The sequence below is a fragment of the Pelodiscus sinensis genome, chromosome 9 (assembly GCF_049634645.1).
Source record: "Pelodiscus sinensis isolate JC-2024 chromosome 9, ASM4963464v1, whole genome shotgun sequence".
NCBI classification, from domain to species: domain Eukaryota; kingdom Metazoa; phylum Chordata; order Testudines; family Trionychidae; genus Pelodiscus; species Pelodiscus sinensis.
The window spans coordinates 19,953,067-19,971,868 of record NC_134719.1 but is presented as its reverse complement, the minus strand read 5'-3'; the positions used below and the strand labels follow the sequence as shown (position 1 = coordinate 19,971,868).

The 18,802-nt window shown below is 40.1% G+C and overlaps 1 protein-coding gene across 2 annotated transcripts; it reads left to right on the top strand.

Moving 5' to 3' along the window:
• The first annotated feature begins 3,564 nt into the window (after positions 1-3,564).
• Positions 3,565-17,976, top strand: RPE65 (retinoid isomerohydrolase RPE65). 2 transcript variants are annotated; one of them, XM_006123356.4, is made up of 14 exons: positions 3,565-4,050; positions 6,080-6,162; positions 7,676-7,826; positions 9,437-9,544; positions 9,654-9,795; positions 11,030-11,177; positions 11,809-11,890; positions 12,916-13,048; positions 13,165-13,304; positions 13,520-13,649; positions 15,545-15,659; positions 15,756-15,850; positions 15,952-16,063; positions 17,635-17,976. In XM_006123356.4, exons 1-14 carry the CDS (start codon positions 4,040-4,042, stop codon positions 17,784-17,786), a joined length of 1,602 nt encoding a protein of 533 aa, XP_006123418.1. In that variant the 5' UTR covers positions 3,565-4,039; the 3' UTR covers positions 17,787-17,976. The 2 variants fall into 2 exon arrangements, with proteins under 2 accessions (XP_006123418.1, XP_075792340.1); XM_075936225.1 differs by lacking the exon at positions 7,676-7,826.
• The last annotated feature ends 826 nt before the right edge of the window (positions 17,977-18,802 follow it).

Genomic DNA, 18,802 nt, shown 5'->3' with positions numbered 1-18,802 from the left:
TGAAAACATTGTAACTTGTCAGGAGTATTGAGGACAAATTAATTAATTAGTAGTCCTGTGGCACCGTAGAGACTAACAAAAATATATAGTATCACGAGCTTTCATGAACAAAACCCACCTCATCAGATGATGAGAAAAACATACTTCATCAGATGATGATGAAGGGGATTTTGCTCACCAAAGCTCATGACACTATTTATATTTTTGTTAGTCTCTAAGGTGCCACAGAACTACTGGTTGTTTTTTAAAGTTACACAGTAACACAGCTACCCCTCTGAGATTGATTAATTAGTAACTACATTGCTTTGAAAAGGAATTATGTTTTTAATTGAAACAAAGATGCTTGAAATACATAGTGCAGAGGGAAAACTGCATGGGGTCAGGTAGAATTTGTCTTTGTGATTCATTCTATCTTCTAGTGTCCTATTTAACCAGAAATAACTATCCTGCACACAAGAATCCCAGTCTCTTATCTGCTACTGGTTATTCTGGCACGTCTGTGTGGTCTAGCTCCCATTTAGAATACCACATGGCTTGTTGGCTGTCAAAAGTACCTGTAAATAAATTCCAGAAATTTCCTGAATTGTTTGCATAGAGCAGACTGAGCTGTCATTACATGGACTTTATTAATAGTCCCATTAACCTCAATGGGATAAAGTGCTAGTCACCTTGCATCGTTGTAAAACTAGACAATAATTGAATGTTCCATCCTGTTTATGGAAACATAGTGCCAGTGTGACAGAACAGTCTCTAGAGAGTGTTTTCCAGAAGAAAGATATCTGCTGTAGTGTTGGCCTGTTCAGGAGTTTGGTCAGTTTATGATCAGCACCATCTAACAGGAAATACATGTGCAGGCAGCCAATAGACGATATATGAATGAACTAAGTTTGCTATGGCGCAGTTTTCAGTCTGGAGTATTGAAGAAGTGGTGTATTCTGCAATTGCATTCTGTGGATAAGAGTACATATAATTTTTAATCTAACTCTTAAGTTGTTTAGCTAGGTATTGCACTATTAAATCAGGCTAAATGCTGAGTGGAAGTGAAGAGATTCTTCTATTTTCAGTTGCTGAGCAAGAGACAGCTGTTCTTTAGCTGCTACAGCTTTTGCAATGCACCTCTCTACCTGCCAAAAAAGCGAGGGGCCAGCTTCAAGAATAAAACTCATGGCTTTCAAGTAGTAGCAAAGAGTGTGAGGCCAGTGTCTTTTTTTCACATCTACACTGCAACGCTATTTCGGGTATTTCCGCTATCTCTGTAAACCTCATTCTACGAAAAGTAAGGTGCATTTTAGAATGGCACTTTATTTCAAAATGTGGTGCTGTGTTGACAGTGCCAAATGACAAAATAAGCTATTTCAAAACAGTATCAAAATAAGAGACACAAATTTGTATCTTATTTTGAGTTACGGTGCTGTGTAGACACACACAGGCTGTGTCTAGACTGGCAAGTTTTTCCACAAAATCATCTACTATTGCGGAAAAACTTGCCAGATGTTTACACTGGCCGCTTGAATTTCCGCAAAAGCACTGACAATCTCATGTAAGATTGTCAGTGCTGTTGCAGAAATACTATGCTGCTCCCGTTCGGGCAAAAGTCTTTTTCCGAAAAGCTTTTGCGCAAAATGGCCAGTGTAGACAGCAGAGATTTGTTTTCTGCAAAAAAGCCCTGATCGCGAAAATGGAGATCAGGGCTTTTTTGCAGAAAAGAGCGTCTAGATTGGCCACAGACACTTTTCCGCAAAAAGTGCTTTTGCGGAAAAGCATCCTACCAATCTAGACGCGCTTTTCCGAAAATGCTTTTAACGGAAAACTTTTCCGTTAAAAGCATTTCCGGAAAATCATGCCAGTGTAGATGTAGCCCCATAGTGTTAATTTCTACTTCCAGATACACAAGCCATAACATTGCAAGGCAGAATCCCTTTTACTGACCTTGCTCGTTGCGCTTTTTTGTAACAGGAGTATATTTGTTGTTAAAATGCTCCTGCAGATAAAAATTAACCCTTAATTAAAGTCATCTTAATTACAGGGCTGCTCTCAACCACAAGTAAGAAAAAGTGATTGTTTGGGGTCTCATGCTTTTAAAGACCCTCTTCAGACTTAGCTCAAGGCTCCATTGCTCTTCATCCAGCAGCGAGATCCAAGGAACTGCAAAATTTGAGCATCTAAGAAAGAACTCAACTCTTTACCTGGTCCCTCTGCAGCAGTGGGACCAAAAGGGAGCCAACTTAACGTTAGATTCCTATCCTTGCACCACTACTGTCAGCTTGATGCTTATCTCTGATTTAGGACACTAGCTTTAGTAAGGATGATGTAATTGTGAGAATAAAACTGTATCACCTTCTGCATTTGGCTTCCTGCAAGAGGGAGAAATATTCTCATTAATCCAACTCTCTGCTGCAACCTTATTTTCATACTGCAATAGGAACCATGGCAGAGAGGTTGTTAGTGTGATTTTTCGCTCCTTGTTCTCTCAGAGGTCACTGTGCCACATTCAGACTTCATGTTAAGCAATGACAAATCATGAGAATCCTAGCAAACATCTTGTCATCGTTCATATGATGCCCATTAAAAATGATATGCTTAGGGCCAGATTGTCACTTGATGTAAACTGATGTCACTACATATAAGTCAATGGAGATGTGCTGATTTACACTAGCTGAGGATTAGGCCTTATCATTTTTTTAATTGAAAATACTAAGTTGGCACTTTCAATGAACCAGAAACCTCCTGAATCTCAGCTCCGGTTCAACCGAGAGGTAAGAGGTGTTTGCAATAAATAGCTCCTTCTATGTTAGACTGGGCTTATACAAGAATCCCAGAGGCATGGATGTCTGCATGCTATTAAGGGCCTACATTAGTCAGGCTTAAACATTTGCAGCTTACAAGTCTTTGGCACCTTAAAAGCTAGAAAAAATTGTCTAATACATAGATACAGTTATTTCAATATTACGATCCATGGATTTTTGTTAAACACTGACAGTGTGCTTGGTGCTGTAAAAGGAACAGACTGTCCCTGCCCCACAGTACCTGAACTACCTTATTCTTACTATAGGGAATATAACATGGGCTGAAGTCAAATGATTTCTTTAAGATATTATGTATTGCAGCGTAGCAAGTTTTTAAGGCCAGTCACAGACGTAGGAAAACAGACCTCATGTGGGAGGGAGGGAGCTGATGATAGTGTATGGGTGGAGTGGTATACTGGAGCCAGGAAGACAAATCATCCATTGCACAAGGTGAGAGCTCGGGATGGAATTAGTAACAGGTAGATGTGGCAAACGATCAGTGCTAAATCAGAATGTGATGGAAATGGGAAGTGGATCAGTAGCAAAGTGCAAACTCATTAGGAATAGCTACATAAGATTATTATCTAAATGTGGATATTGCACTCTTTATTCATAGATATTAAATGGATTCATAAAGAAAAGTAAATAACATTATCTGCCTTTTACAGGCAGGGTCACAGATGCACAGAAATGAAGGGATTCGACCAACGTCACACAGCACAGTGGCAAAGCTGAGAAGAGAATTCATGGTCTCCCGATACTTGGTTTAGTACCTGATACACAGGACCAGAAAGATTCCCTAGGGTGGGAAGGAAGAGAGAATGCTTTTTTTCCTGAGGTTTACCCTGGGACACCTGACAACTGTTACTCCTCAGATCCAGCAGCGTCATGCACAGGGTAGAGTTGGTGGTGAAGGGCAGAGCACGTTACAGGCTGTGTGACTCAAATGCACTCTTTTTCCCTTCTTCTTTCTCTGTAATCCATTTCTGCTTGGGAAGGAATTAGGTCTCTGGAAAACATTCAAAGACTTTGTTGTGTGAACCGCAATACAAATAATAAATAGAGGGTCAGGAGGATTCAGTGGTGAAAGCAACTTCTGTTCCCTGGTACCAAGCCGATTGGTTGGGCTGTTTTTGTGAAGCTGTTAGTCCCTTCAATGAGACTTACCACTCCTATAAATACCCAGAACACAGCTCTGACTTCCACATTCTGCAGTTGGCTCTGGAAAGCTCAAATCCTTGATCGGGGAGAAAATGTCCAGCCAGTGAGTATCCCTACAGGCTTTTCTCTGGACTAAAGACTTGGTGCTTATTATTAACATAGTAATTGTATTATAATAGCACCTCGGGGCTCTGCCCAAGAATGGGGCTCCTTTTGTGCTAGGCACTGTACAGGGTTGCAGACCATCCCTGCCCTGAAGAGCTTACTCTCTAAATAGAGGACACAGATGGGGGGAGGGGAGACGAGGGAGATAAAGCACATGAGCAGAGAGAGCAATGTAATGTAAATATCAAGTTAATACCACGATTGTTTGTTTTAAACTTACTTGGTGGAGTTTTGCTGGGAGCAAATTAGCTAACCAGACAGACCAAGGAAGAGAGAAGGTATTAAGGGAAGTGGAGCATGGAGGGAGGCTGAAGAATAGAAGAGACCATGGAAAAGAGGACACAAACAGCCACTCAGCACATTTTATGGTGAAATCCATTGAGTGCTGATGATGCTACCAATTTCTGAAAGGGCCTGCTACAGCTGCGTATCTCTAGTCTGCTCCTACTAGATGGCTCCTCCCAGGAAATTTTCTTCACATGACTGAAGTAGGGAGGGAATATGAAGCCTGATAGCAGCTCTTCCCGGGAGTATTAGTGGGGAGAGAGTTGCATTGTCTGGCTCTCTGCTTCCTCCTCTATGCTACAGCTGGGTCTGCTGGATTTACTAGATATCTGAAGCTATCTACCCGAATGATTGCACATAGCATCTTATTGCAGCTTTCTAACACAGCACTCTGCTCTCTAAGGAGCAATGTGATAGTTGTCATCATCAGGGCCTACACCATGGAATGAGGGGTACCTCCAGGGCTGAAAGCATAAGTCTCTACAACATGTGCTCAAGAGTCACACTCTGTAGCCGTTGGCTGTAAGACTTACATCCTTTGTGGGTCAGGCATAAATGGGGAATATTATAGTAGCTGTTGGTTGCACCAGAGTTGGAGAGGAATTTCAGTCTGTTTGGAGATGCAATATAGTCTAATTCCACTGGGATGGGTGTGCAAATTGGTCAGGGGGGTACAGATTCAGGGGTCAGGAGGATGACCTGTACCTCTGGATGAGAGGGCAGGGCGGTATGGAGTATAGTATAGTATATATTTAATGTTCCTTTGATATTGTAGTCTGTACTTGGCAAGACTCAGAGGAGACTCAAGCATATACTTCATCACACACACAAGTTGGCAACAACTGTTAACCTGAGGCCTGGGAAATGGAACTTGTGACTCTTGACTCTAAAATCACAGCCCACTTCCCAGTTCTTAGAGTTTCTCCACCCATTGGCAATAGTACGTAGTGATGTTAAAAAGCATTTTGGGTTTGTTTGGCTTTTTTTTTAGTTTGTTTTGGCATTTTTGTAAACATGTAACCACTGAAATTTTCAGCAGTTATACCTGGAGGGTGGCAGCTCCATGGGAGCTGGTGCACATGAGAAGCCAGCTTAAAAGTTGTGTCTCTACGCACATTGGCTCCCATCTGTTCCCTTTCCCCTCCCTGCACTGCTGCCGGTATATCAGAGGTGGCAACATGTGAGGGAGGGGCAGGTGGCTCATCAGGAGCCAGTGCTCATAGCAAGCTTGCTTAAAAGCTGGTTCTTCGGGAGCAATGGCTCCTGCCAGCTCCCCACCGCCCCCGCACTGCTGCCTCTGATACAGAGACAGCAGTACAGGACGGGGGCTTGTGCATAACTGTGTAAACATACACTATCACAACCTTAGTATTAGGGCTTTTGCTGTTGCAGGGCAACCACCAGGGAGGCTGAGGCAGTCACAAACGTTAGTTCAGATCTGATGCCCAAGAGTGAAAGAACATGAGGACTCTCAAGTTCATTCTTCAATGTCTGTATTATTTTTAATCAGCTAATACAGCTCATCAGGCTTCCCCTCACTTCCATTTAAACCTTTATTCTTCTGAGGGCCATTGCTTCTCCCCAAGCTGATTGTGCCACTTTGTCAAGAATTTCTGACTCACACCATCTAGAAACAAAGCCCTGTAACTCTGGCGTATCTATGCTCTCTTAAAATCTTTCAGAATAGAACACCCAGCGGGTGGATACAAGAAGCTTTTTGAGACTGTGGAGGAATTGTCTTCACCGGTGACTGCTCATGTCACAGGTTTGTGCATTTCTATTGCTTTCCTTTCACACTGTCAACAGTCTCCCCCAGGTCACTGTATGCTGCTTGCCTGATCCCAGGGTGCTGCCCTGTGAGATAAATGGGTTAAACTTGTCACAAGGACAGGAAGTACATAGGCTTCCACATTTCAGGGTAATGGAAAGTGATACAGCAGGATAACCAAGTTCCTTTTTATAACCTGTGTTGTGATCCCACCAGATCTCTTCATCAGGTTGAACAGTTACCAGGACAGACCTGTAGGAATATCTAATTGCTGAAGAAATGGTACCAACAATTCTATACATCTCACTCTTCTTACTCTGGATGAATACTGAAATAATACATGGTGCAATTAGGAAACACTATACAGCTGGAGGTACCATCTTTTGGAGACATAAAACCAGACCTCTTGTGGTTCTTAAAGATCCCATGGCATTTTTGTAAGAACAGGGATAGTAATTCTGCTGAGGTCAAACTCTAACTCTAAGGGCAGTTTTCCTCCTAAAACTGGCATTCTGCCTGCAAATTCCTCTGGCATCTTGACATGTGTGCAGTATTTTTCTTCGTCTTTTGTCCAGAACCATTGTGTGGTACAATCTTAGGTAGTTGCTATGTTTCATCTCAGGGGAAGCTGTATTTCAGTGCTGGATGAAGCAATCCCCATATAAAGTTGTGCATCAGACCAGTTAAGTTTGTATGGTGACTTGGGATCCTATAATGAAAGACCATTATAGTTCTAATTGAGAATTCAAATCCAAAGCTCACTATTCTACAAATTCATGTTTAAATCTTGAAGAGGAGGTGAAAAGCAATTGGAATTCAATAGCGGTTAAAAAACTTCTAGATTAAAAAACCTGCTCCTTTGCATAACAACAATTTGCTGATTTTTTTAGTTCCATACTTGAATTTATTCAAGATACTAAGTCTGTAAAACAAGAAATAAAACTGAGCTCAGAGCTTGTGAAAATCCAGTTTGTGAAGAGTATAAGAAACACAGGGGCTACGTCTAGACTGGCCGCTAATTCCGGAAAAGTCATGCAAAGCAGGTAAGTCAGAATAGGGAAATCCGCGGGGGATTTAAATATCCCCCGCGGGATTTAAATAAACATGTCCGCCGCTTTTTTTCCGGCTTGGGGAAAAGCCGGAAAAAAGCGTCTAGACTGGCGCAATCCTCCAGAATAAAGCCCTTTTCCGGAGGATCTTTTATTCCTACTTGAAAGGATCGCGCCAGTCTAGACGCTTTTTTCCGGCTTTTCCCCAAGCCGGAAAAAAAGCGGCGGACATGTTTATTTAAATCCCGCGGGGGATATTTAAATCCCCCGCGGATTTCCCTATTCTGACTTACCTGCTTTGCATGACTTTTCCGGAATTAGGGGCCAGTCTAGACGTAGCCAGGGAGAACATAGACTGAAAGAGGATTGGTGCATTTGGAATACTTATTCCTTTCACTGATCCTTAAGAAAAGTCTGTTATTAGCACTCACAAAATTCCCTCTTGATTATCTTTCCTATAGGCAGGATTCCCATATGGCTTAGAGGCAGTCTTCTTAGATGTGGGCCTGGCTTATTTGAAGTTGGTTCTGAACCATTTTATCATTTGTTTGATGGCCAAGCACTCCTTCATAAATTTGACTTTAAGGAGGGTCATGTCACGTACCATCGGAGGTAAGTGCAAAACATCAAAGCAAATATAAGGAGATAAAATAGAAAAATGATAGAGCCATATTTACCTGATGATAAAATGTGTAATGCTGGGATTATTATAATTTGCAATAATGATAACAGATTTATGATTAGCACCAGCATAACACTTTCCATGTAAAGATTACAGAATATTTGCATTATGCAACTGTGTCATTTTACAGATGACAGAATGAGTACAGAAGAAGATTAAGCAACTTTCTTAAAGTTTCACAATGAATCAGTGACAGTGCTAGGACTCAAAATTCTCCATTGGAGGTTTTACTCACTAGACAACTCTGCCATTTTTTAGTTAAATAAAGTCCTTTATGAAAAATGTTTCAGTGTCCTACAGTAATGACCAAAACCCTACCGTTAAGCTTCTTCTTAATGAAAAGTTTTGGATCATTATTATAGAATACTGTTCTTGTTTTTAACCAGGGATTCCTTGTTTGGACACAACATTTACTGCTACTTTATATTCAACAGTGTATATTAGTGCCTGCTTCAGTGTGACAGGATCAGTATGTGTTTGATATTGAAGGTCCAGAGACTTGTTTGGCATCTAAATTGATTAATCCAGGATACAAGATGACTTGGGTTGGTAAAAAAACGTTCTGTAGCCAATTAAAATAAAAAAGGTTTCATGTGTCTGTTTTCCTTGAAGTTTGTGTATGTGAGAGAAAACCAAAAAATAAACTTTGGGGGGAGAAGGGGGTTAGTCAGGCAAAATCTGCTCCCCCCCCCCCCCAAAAAAAGCACTTAAAATATTTGGTTGTCATTTAAAAGGTCAATTCGGGTGTTTCTCAGGGTTTTTTTTATGAAAAGTTGAGATTTTCCAAGTGGGAAAACATATGTCCAGTTCTGAATAGGACATCTGAGCTTACAAGGAAGATATAAGAGATGCCATTCTGGAAAAACAGAAAGAAAAGTCTGAGATAATACTGCAGGCAGATAAATGCCCCACTGAAGTCAAAATTCAAGGGGGTTCTAGCTTTGGCTGCACATTAGCTTCCCAGGTGTTCCCACGTCTAAACACTTAAGCTATGTCTACACTGCACTGTTCTTCCGAAAAAGAAGTGAAAAAAGCTAAGCAAATTGTGGTTCACAATTTGCATAGCTTTTTCTGGAAGAGGCTTTTCCAACATTTGGCCCATCTACACTGGGCCAAATGTCGAGGAAAAAAACCCCTTTTTCAAAACATCTCTTCTTCCTCATAAAACTAGGTTTACAGGGATGCTGAAAAAGCGCATCTGCTCTTCCGAACAAAATTTCAGAAAAGCAGATGAATTCCCTGGACGTGGCAGAGTTTTTCCGGGATATCTCTAGTACCCTGGAAAAAGTCTCCAGTGTAGTAGACATAGCCTTGGAGGGAGAAAGAGAGAGAGAAGCAGGTTTTTGAGTTGTTTATATATATATTTCTGGTTTGTGACATGAACCTCTTGATAGCAGAAATACGTTTATGAAACTCATCTCTTTAAACTTCATATCAAGTTTCATTTAAATATTTGAGAGCTTAATTGTTTTATTATATAAGACTAGCCACTTTTGTCATCATGTACATTATATCTTTTCTATTTCTTGGTCTTCTCAAGATTCATTCGGACTGATGCTTATGTAAGAGCAATGACTGAGAAAAGAATCGTGATAACTGAATTTGGCACCTATGCTTACCCTGATCCATGCAAGAACATATTTTCCAGGTGAATGAGAAAGCTACATGTTGTAGGAGAGTGACATGTTTGCAGTGAAATGGTATGAAAGCTCCACTACTAGAATATAATTTATCATTTGTTGATTTCATTTGCCCAGGTTTTTTTCATACTTCAGAGGTGTGGAGGTCACTGATAATGCCCTGGTTAATGTGTACCCAGTGGGTGAAGATTACTATGCCTGCACTGAGACCAACTTTATCACCAAGATTAACCCAGAGACCTTGGAGACAATCAAACAAGTAGGTATTTTGTGTGTGTTTGTGTCAACATTGTTCATAGAGCAAAAAAAAGTACTTCTATTATCTTTTTGGAGATGGTAAACTGAGGCACACAGAAACTAAAGCTAGGATTTTTTCAAAGGCTGCTCAGACTTGAGTCCTCAAAATCCAATGAAATTCACTGGGTATTGGGCGGCATCCTCCCTTTGGTGATTTGTTCACACAGGAAATCTGTGGCAGTTGTCCCAGTTCAGTGCCTTTATCCCAAGGCCATCCTTCCTGTAGGATCTCGTTTGAATAGCACAGCAATACAATAAAGGTACAGGCTAGTGAGCATTTCTTAGTAGGAGCCAGTGACTGCAATGCAATCATGTATTAACAGTGTCCAAGCGGTCTGCTGACAGGGCAAAATGTTGTTCACAGGAAACACAATTGTGCGGTTAGTCACTGGCATCACCTGATGGAGCCATTGTGTTTTTTGGCTTGCTGTCTGTTTTGCCAGGATTCTGTTTTTTGGGGTTTTTTAATGGCTGTCGAAAGGACACTATTTCTGTGCAGCCTATTGCAAATCAGTGCATGTGCTGATGCAGGCTTTGCAGACTCCCTGAAAAGTAGCACTAGAGTTAAGGTGAAGGGAGATGCTCTAACCTTAGACATTAGGATCAGATACTCTTATATCCCTTTATACCAATGAGCCTGGAAGTATCGGCACATCTCCATCTACATTCTCTTCTGGCACACTCTCCCACTCCAAGTTTAGGGGACCTTTAAGTAACTCAGAAGGGGGTTATAGCAGGGTACAAATCACATTCCTACTTCAAGGTTGAAGAATTTAATCTAGCGTGTGTGTGTGTGTGTGTGTGTGTTTTTAATCAGAGATAGAGGTTTCAGGGAGGATTCTAACTCCCCAAGTGGAGGGATGCAGAACTGTCTAGCATGAATGCCATCTTCAATAGCTTGCTTGTCCATGAGATTTCAGTAGTTTATTTTTAAACTCTTCCCTTTCGACCCACGATTCTCTATACAGAACTCCACTTGACTTAAATGGGAGTTGTGTGTATGCTGTTGCTACTATTTCTCTAAATATTTGCTAATTTGCAGATCATTTACCAGTAGAACTACGAAATGATAACTTCCCTTACCTAAAACAATAGCACATTTCTAAGACAAATATTTCATTCAATTCATAATGATAAGTAAACCGCTTTTCCAGATAAAGCTTATGATTCTCCCTGTCACTTCTCTCTCATTTCAGGTGGACCTTTGTAAATATGTTTCAATCAACGGTGTAACTGCTCACCCCCACATTGAAAATGATGGCACCGTTTATAACATCGGCAACTGCTTTGGGAAAAATTTTGCAATTGCCTACAATATTGTACGGATCCCACCACTGCAAGCAGGTTAGTTTACCTATTTCTTAAACGCAATGGGTGTGTCTAGACTGGCAAGATTTTGCGCAAAAGTGGCTGCTTTTGTGAAAAAACTTGCCAGCTGTCTACACTGGCTGCTTGAATTTGCACAAGAACACTGACTTTGTAATGTACAAAATCAGTTCTTGCACAAATACTTTCCCACTCCCGCTCGGGAAAAAGCACTCTTGCGCAAGAATACTTGCTCAAGAGGGCCAGTGTAGACAGAGAAGCATTGTTTTGCGCAAAAAAGCCCTGATGGCTAAAATGGCGATCGGGGCTTTCTTGCGCAAAATCGCATCTAGACTGGCCATGGATGCTTTTACGCAAAAGCAAATCTTTTGCGCAAAGGCACTTGCCAATCTAGACGCGCTTTTACAGAAAAACTTTTGTACTTTGCATCACTTTTCAGATGACTTTTTTTCTTTTCTGATCCTTATCTAAAGTTTTTTTATAATAAACTTTTTACAAATGTTCTTTAAAACGACATCACATGATATTTTCAGAGAATAATACTTCTTGTGCTAAAGGCCAAAAACCTTCTTAGTAACATTTTGTAGCGTGGTCTCATTGAGCCATTCCTGGGGCTGCTTCCATAATTTAAATACTATTTTTATTTCAGACAAGAAAGATCCAATGAATAAGTCCGAGGTGGTTGTGCAATTTCCTTGCAGTGATAGATTTAAACCCTCCTATGTGCACAGGTAAGTTGCAAGCTATTACTGTAAACAGCACAGTGAAATATATAAACGCAGTTCTGTATGCAGAGAAGTGAGATGTTCTTGCCATGAAACCTGTATTTCATAGCTTTGAGCCACATTTGAAAATAGCTCTTTCTAGCAGAGAACCCTCTGCAAATAACACATGTAATGTAGATAGATATAGTTTGCACAACATTTGCTTTTTTAACATGATTTATTCATAAGAATGGCCAGACTGGGTCAGACCAAAGGTCCATCTAGCCCAGTATCCTGTCTTCCAATAGTGGCCAATGCCAAATGCCCCACAGGGAGGGAGTGTCTAGACTACAGGGTTTTTTTCGGAAAAAAAATGGCCTTTTTTTAAAAAAACTTCCTGTGTCTAGACTGCTGCCGCATTCTTTCGAAAGTAAATTGAAAGAATGCAGTTTTTTCAATTGCAGAAAACTTCATTTTATGAGGAATAACACCTTTTTTTGAAAGTGCTCTTTTGAAAAAAAGGCATTATTGAACGCAAACCATGCTTTTTCGAAAGAGAGCATCCAGACTGCCTGGGTGGTGTTTTTCGAAAAAGCGGCTCGCTTTTTCGAAAGTACTGGTTGTAGTCTAGACGCTGTCTTTCAAAAGTGGCTTGTAGTCTACACATACCCTGAGTGAACAGAACAGGTAATCAAGTGATCCCTCTCCTGTCATCCATTTCCAGCCTCTGATAAAGGACACCATTCCTACCCATTCTGGCTAAGTATTGATGGACCTAACCTCCATAAATGTATCTAATTCTTTTTTGAACCCTGCTCATTCAAATGCTCTTGCTGTTGTATACATGGGAAGCAGAACAACTAAGCATGCAGTAAATGACAGCTAACATTAAGGATTTGCAGAAATCAGGAGGATTATGTTTCAGTAACATTAATCAGACTTTTAAATGCAGCAGCCATTATTTGTCAAGCTACCATTCTGTGTATAAAGCAATACTGTTGTCAGACATCACCACAGGCAAACTTACAGGTTCCAACTCTATTTCTGAACAGCTTTGGGCTGACTCCAAACTATATAGTGTTTGTGGAAACACCAGTGAAAATTAACCTGCTCAAATTCCTTTCTTCTTGGAGTCTGTGGGGTGCCAACTATATGGATTGCTTTGAGTCTAATGAAACCATGGGGGTAAGTGAAATTGCATTACACTGTTACATAATGGCCTTCTAAATGTAAGGTTTGTCATGGTAAATATACCTTCACTATTTCTCCTGTGAAAAGTAACATGCTTCCTTGTTTTCCAGGTCTGGCTTCATGTAGCAGATAAAAAAAAAGGAAAGTACCTCAATATCAAATACAGGACCTCAGCCTTTAACCTCTTCCATCACATTAACACTTACGAAGACAATGGATTTCTTATTGTGGATCTCTGCACCTGGAAGGGGTAGGTAAGAGCACTGAAGTGGGTGCTCAGAGTGCTATTTCTGAATATAATCTAGAGATGTGCTGAGAGAAGTCATGCGCTGACTAGGGGATGGAATGGGTAACCTACTGGGCCTTTCCCATATCAACTTGCTATGATTCTGGGTCTGACTATGACTGATATTACTGAGATTTGTGTCACTGTCTTCGATTATTTCTGATTCTGACTTTGTACAGGTTTGAGTTTGTTTACAATTATCTGTACTTAGCCAATTTGCGGTCCAACTGGGAAGAAGTGAAGAAACATGCAGAAAAAGCTCCTCAGCCTGAAGCTCGCAGATATGTTCTTCCCTTAAACATTGATAAGGTAACAGTTTGATTAGGCTATGTACATCTGGAAATTTGAACTACATTTAATTCCTTGAAATGCTACAGCCTGCATGGGTCCTGCACATCTGCTCTCAATCAAAAACATTTTTTAAAGAAGACCCCCTTAAAAATCTAAATTTCTGAATCATGGAAATAGAAAACTACCCCTAACTTTCTACCGGTGTCAGTCCCAATGAAAGCTCCCATGTGTTGTTTTCCACATCTTACAGAAGTGTTAAGTGAAAGTGCTGTTCTTCCATGACAGGATATCTTCCAGGAGGTATATATTGACTGGAACTGGGTGAATAATTTTGTCTTGTTAGCTAGAGTATTTGCAGAGAGCAGATACAGCCAGAGTGCATTTCTGGATAAAATCCTTTCCTAGCTCCTAGTCTGATGTTGAGATTCTGACAAATTACCAGCCTCAACACAAGGTTTGTGGCCTCTGAATTTATAAACCAAGCAGCTTGCCCGTTGGACGTTTGTTTTTAAGCCACTATATTCAGAGCAGCTGCAGAACTAATTTTCCTGGCTGAGTGCTGAGGCCCTTTGTGCATCTGCTCCTCCTTTGCCTCCCTGCCCCCACCTCATATAGGTTTTGTAAGGCAGGGGTCCTTACATTTCACCATTATTGTTCTAGATGATTCTGAACTAATCATTGCTCTCAATCCTGACTGCGTTAAGAACAAATGAGGGTGACACTTCCAGACAAGTAAATTGGCTTCAGAGCAGTGAATTTCAGTGACACTATAGATCAGATATACCCCATATAATTTAATTAAAACATGCATACACACGTCAGCATTTAATTATCTCAGTGTAACTTTAGGAGAGGTTCTCAAGAAGAATTAATCCCCTATGTTCCATTGTCTTTCAGTGAGCATTGGGTACCAACTTCTCTTTGTGCCTTAAGAAAACTATCCCCTACAGATCAGGCATTGGCCTGATTCTGATCTCATACCCGTGTAACTCCATTGATTCCTGATTCACACTCAAGTAACAAAGTCTGGCCCCAGGTTTCTCTCTTTTTAGATTTTGCTCATGATCCGATATAGTGAAGCATAGTCTCACAAATTTTACATTAGATAACGGGAAACCCACTGGGTGTGTCTAGACTACAGGTTTTTTTCGGGGGGGAAAAAACGTGGCCTTTTTTCAAAAAAACTTCCCCTGCGTCTAGACTGCTGCCGCGTTCTTTCGAAAGTAAATCAAAAGAACGCAGCAGTGTTTTCGACCATGGAAAACCTCGTTTTACGAGGAATAACGTCTTTTTGTAATGGTCTCTATGTAATGCTCTTTTGAAGTACTCTTTATGTAATGCAAACTGTGCTTTTTCGAAAGAGAGCATCCAGACTTCCTGGGTGGGCTCTATCGAAAAAGCGGCTTGCTTTTTCGAAAGTATTGGTTGTAGTCTAGACGTTCTTTTTCTAAAGAGGCTTTTTCGAAAGTATCTTCGAAAAAGCCTCTTTCGAAAGAGGCTTGCAGTCTAGACATAGCCACTGTGAATTTGCAAGTTGTGAAAATGAGCTGATAAATTCCAATTGACAAGTCCAAGGATACTACTACATTGTAGAGTGTACTATGCTTATTTGTTTTTGAAACTAAGCTATAGTTGCTATTATGTCCTGAGATTTCACAGTATGTTAGGAAACATAGAGCTGTATGTTTTGTAAAACAAAGTCTTCTAGAGATGAGTTTTCATCAAAGCACCTTGCTGTTAAGTGTTTACTGAGAAACAGGAAGACAATCATTTTGCTGGTTAATTATAAATTTTGCTGCTTAGCATGATTCTGCTGTATATCTCTAACTTGCAAGGTACAAAGAAAATAAACAAAGCTTGGAATTTCACTTGTTCCTTTGTTTCTCAAAAGCTGTTGCTTCTCTTTGTTGAAGGCTGACACTGGTAAGAATTTGGTCACCTTGCCCTACACAACAGCAACTGCAACTCTGCACAGTGATGAAACGATCTGGCTGGAACCAGAGATTCTTTTTTCTGGGGCTCGCCAAGGTAAGATGTTAATTCTGAACCTCAGACAGAGGCAACAATAGCAGCTTACTCAATCTGAAACCCACTAATCTTAGCAAATGTATTTTCATTTTCTAGCGTTTGAGTTTCCACAAATCAATTATAAGAAATATGCTGGGAAACCCTATACATATGCATATGGCCTTGGATTGAATCACTTTGTTCCAGACAGGGTAACTATTGATATTCTAATGAGCAAATGTTTGACGTAAGGCATGTTACTAGGCAAAATTAACAATATGCCATACTGAGAACTTTTTTCTTTGTTCTTCAGCTTTGTAAGATGAATGTTAAAACAAAAGAGACTTGGGTGTGGCAGGAACCAGACTCATACCCATCAGAACCTATCTTTGTTTCACATCCAGATGCCCTGGAAGAGGATGATGGTATCTTACATGACTTTTACTTTAACTTAATTAGATTCTTTTATAAGTTTGTGTCCACTGATCTAGTGACCCAGCACTATTTTGAACGCCAAGTCCTTTAGGTTAACAGTCAGTAGATTGCTACCTGGTGCCTCTTTAATTTGGCAAAGTGCCATAACAATACTGAGGCACTTGGAGCACAGTTCTCATTACTGTGAAGCAGAACTGTCTAAACAATTGGGCAGATTTTCTGAAAATGTAACTGTGGCCAAGACTGGGGAAGCAAGAGTTCCAGGGTATTATGAATGTGTTCCTGCTCTTGAACATTTCTATCAAGAATTACATTTGAAGTTATTCAAACAGCAGAGCTGAATGAAAGTATAAATGTAAAAACAAATGTCATGTTAGTTTTAATGGCAGAGGGATTTGAGGGAGAGAAGTGCATGAAGTGGTTGTGTCGGTGTAGGATGCAAAGCACCAGCTTACACAAAGCATAATGCAAGACACAATACAGACTGTGAGGTAAAGAGCTAACCTAAAAAACACTGGGTGAAATCCTGACCCGACTAAAGTCAACAGCAAAACCTCCAATGATTTAAATGGAATTAAAATTTCATCCACTAGGTGCTCAATTCACAAAAGCACGCATATGCTTAACTACTATTCATTTCAGTAGTATGTAAGCACACGCTCACATGCTTTCCTGAATTGGATGAACATCAGCTCTAGTTCAGGACTTACATTTTTATGGTCTTTGTCCCAAGAGTTGTGATTACCTTTTTTTTTATGTTGCGGCATCTGTCTCAGCCCTCAGTCACTGGTTGTTTTTAGTACCTAGTGAATTCATTTTTCATGCATCAGTATTTTTTTTTAATTTACACTTAGGTGCTTGTTTCTCATTTTTCAGTACTGCTGTGGCACTCTGCCAGCATGCAGTCTTAATGTATCACTGCCTGTGTTTAAGGACACTAACAGCAGTTGCTCCCACTTGCATGGAGGCAGAATGAAAATGGGTGAAGAGGGCTAGTTAGACTCAATGGAGTAATAGGCAGAAGGGAGCAGGGCCTTCTCTGACACTCTACCCTACTACTAGCTGGGTAAAAAAAATCTGCAGAGGTAATGGAGTTCTGTCCATCTGTCCAACCAGCAAATGAAAATCCTATAAGATATGATCAGAAAAGTAGAAATTATCATGCGAATCATTTCCTCTACTTCTAATGTGATCTGTGGGACAATGGAGAATCTTGAAATATCATTTTGGGATCACTTTTTAGAATAAAGCCCTACCTTTAAAATATTTGATACAGCTAGACTAGAGCTGCCATGCTATAATGAACCAGAAAAGAGCTGGTTTACTGGGAAAGTGAGTAAAAATCCAGAATGATTTCTCAAGAGGAAAAGCCTTTTTCCTTTTAATAAGTTTTACAGCCTCTATGCTCTTAGTAATAGCTCTGCTTTGCCAGCATTCTGAAAGTAACTTGATAGTTTTTGCCACTTGTAGGTTAGTGAGTGTCCAAGTCAGAGTCTAGTGAAGTAACTTGAGTGCTATGTGCTCTTTGTTTATATAAATCATGTTTATTTCTGCTTGTCAGGAGTCGTGTTGAGTGTGATTGTTAACCCTGGCACAGGGCAGAAGCCTGCCTACCTACTTATACTGAATGCAAAGGATATGAGTGAAGTTGCCAGGGCTGAAGTGGAGATTAATATTCCTGTTACCTTCCATGGAATGTTCAAAAGATCGTGACCATTCTTTTCAGTACACTTATCATAAATTGCTTTTTTGGCTTTGAAAAGGTATATTTCTAACTGCAAAAACTCATATATTCTAATGTTCCTTTGTTGTCAATGATTTGTAAAACTCATTAAGACTGAGAATTTCATTTTTCCTGAATGTTTGTGCTTTTGTTTGTGGACAAAAATCGGTCTAAATAAAAGATACAACCTAGTCCATCTCATTTCTCACATTTCTTAGTAACTTAAGTGTTGACTCATCTGACTTTTCAGACTCGCAATGGTTGATCAGACTTTAAAATGAGCAGCATTGGGCATTTTAAAACTTAAAAAGAATGGTTCTTTACAGAATTAAACTTTGGGGCAGTGAGTGATATACTTGAACCAGTATTACATGAAATATTGTAGATTCAAAAAACATCAGTGAAATATGCTCAAGAGTGTCTTCTAATGACTGCTTTATGAGGAGGCTATTTTCTCTGCTATAAAAATGTATTGATTTGACTAAATTCCAGTTCAATGTATTCACCTTCTAAAATCCAATGGTTTTCAGAGGGGCCATCATAAATCCATCCAGTTTGACTGCTGTTCTTCCTGTGGCTGTTTATGAGAACCAGGATTCATTTGAGGCAGCAAGTTCAAGGCTTGACATAATTAGCATTTTCTCCATTGATAACACTCTCCAAAGAAATCTTGCAAGATGTAGCCAACAGAGTAACCGTTCACATCACACCAGCACCCTTCAGTGAAGGAGCAAGCACTGTATCAGCCAGAAGTACTCAGTATGAAAGAAACCTCCCCACTTCTCTCTCCTGTTCTCTTAATTTTGAGAGCAAAACCTGCCCAATGCCTCAGGTAGTATGAGGTTTGCATAAGTGAATCAAGATGAAAATCCAAACAATGTAAAGGAAGCTTGAATTTAAATATTGGCCACTTGCTTTCCATCTGATAGTACCCTTATGACTCTCAAAAGACCTGCTCCCACAAAGCAGTTTCCAAATTAATATAATTAATATAGCTCTGTGTCTG

Bases quoted from the DNA above. Each gene is read 5' to 3' on its own strand.
- RPE65 (XM_006123356.4), top strand. The intron at 9,545-9,653 runs GTGAATGAGAAA...TCATTTGCCCAG, and splicing joins TGCAAGAACATATTTTCCAG to GTTTTTTTCATACTTCAGAG. The intron at 13,305-13,519 runs GTAGGTAAGAGC...GACTTTGTACAG, and splicing joins GATCTCTGCACCTGGAAGGG to GTTTGAGTTTGTTTACAATT.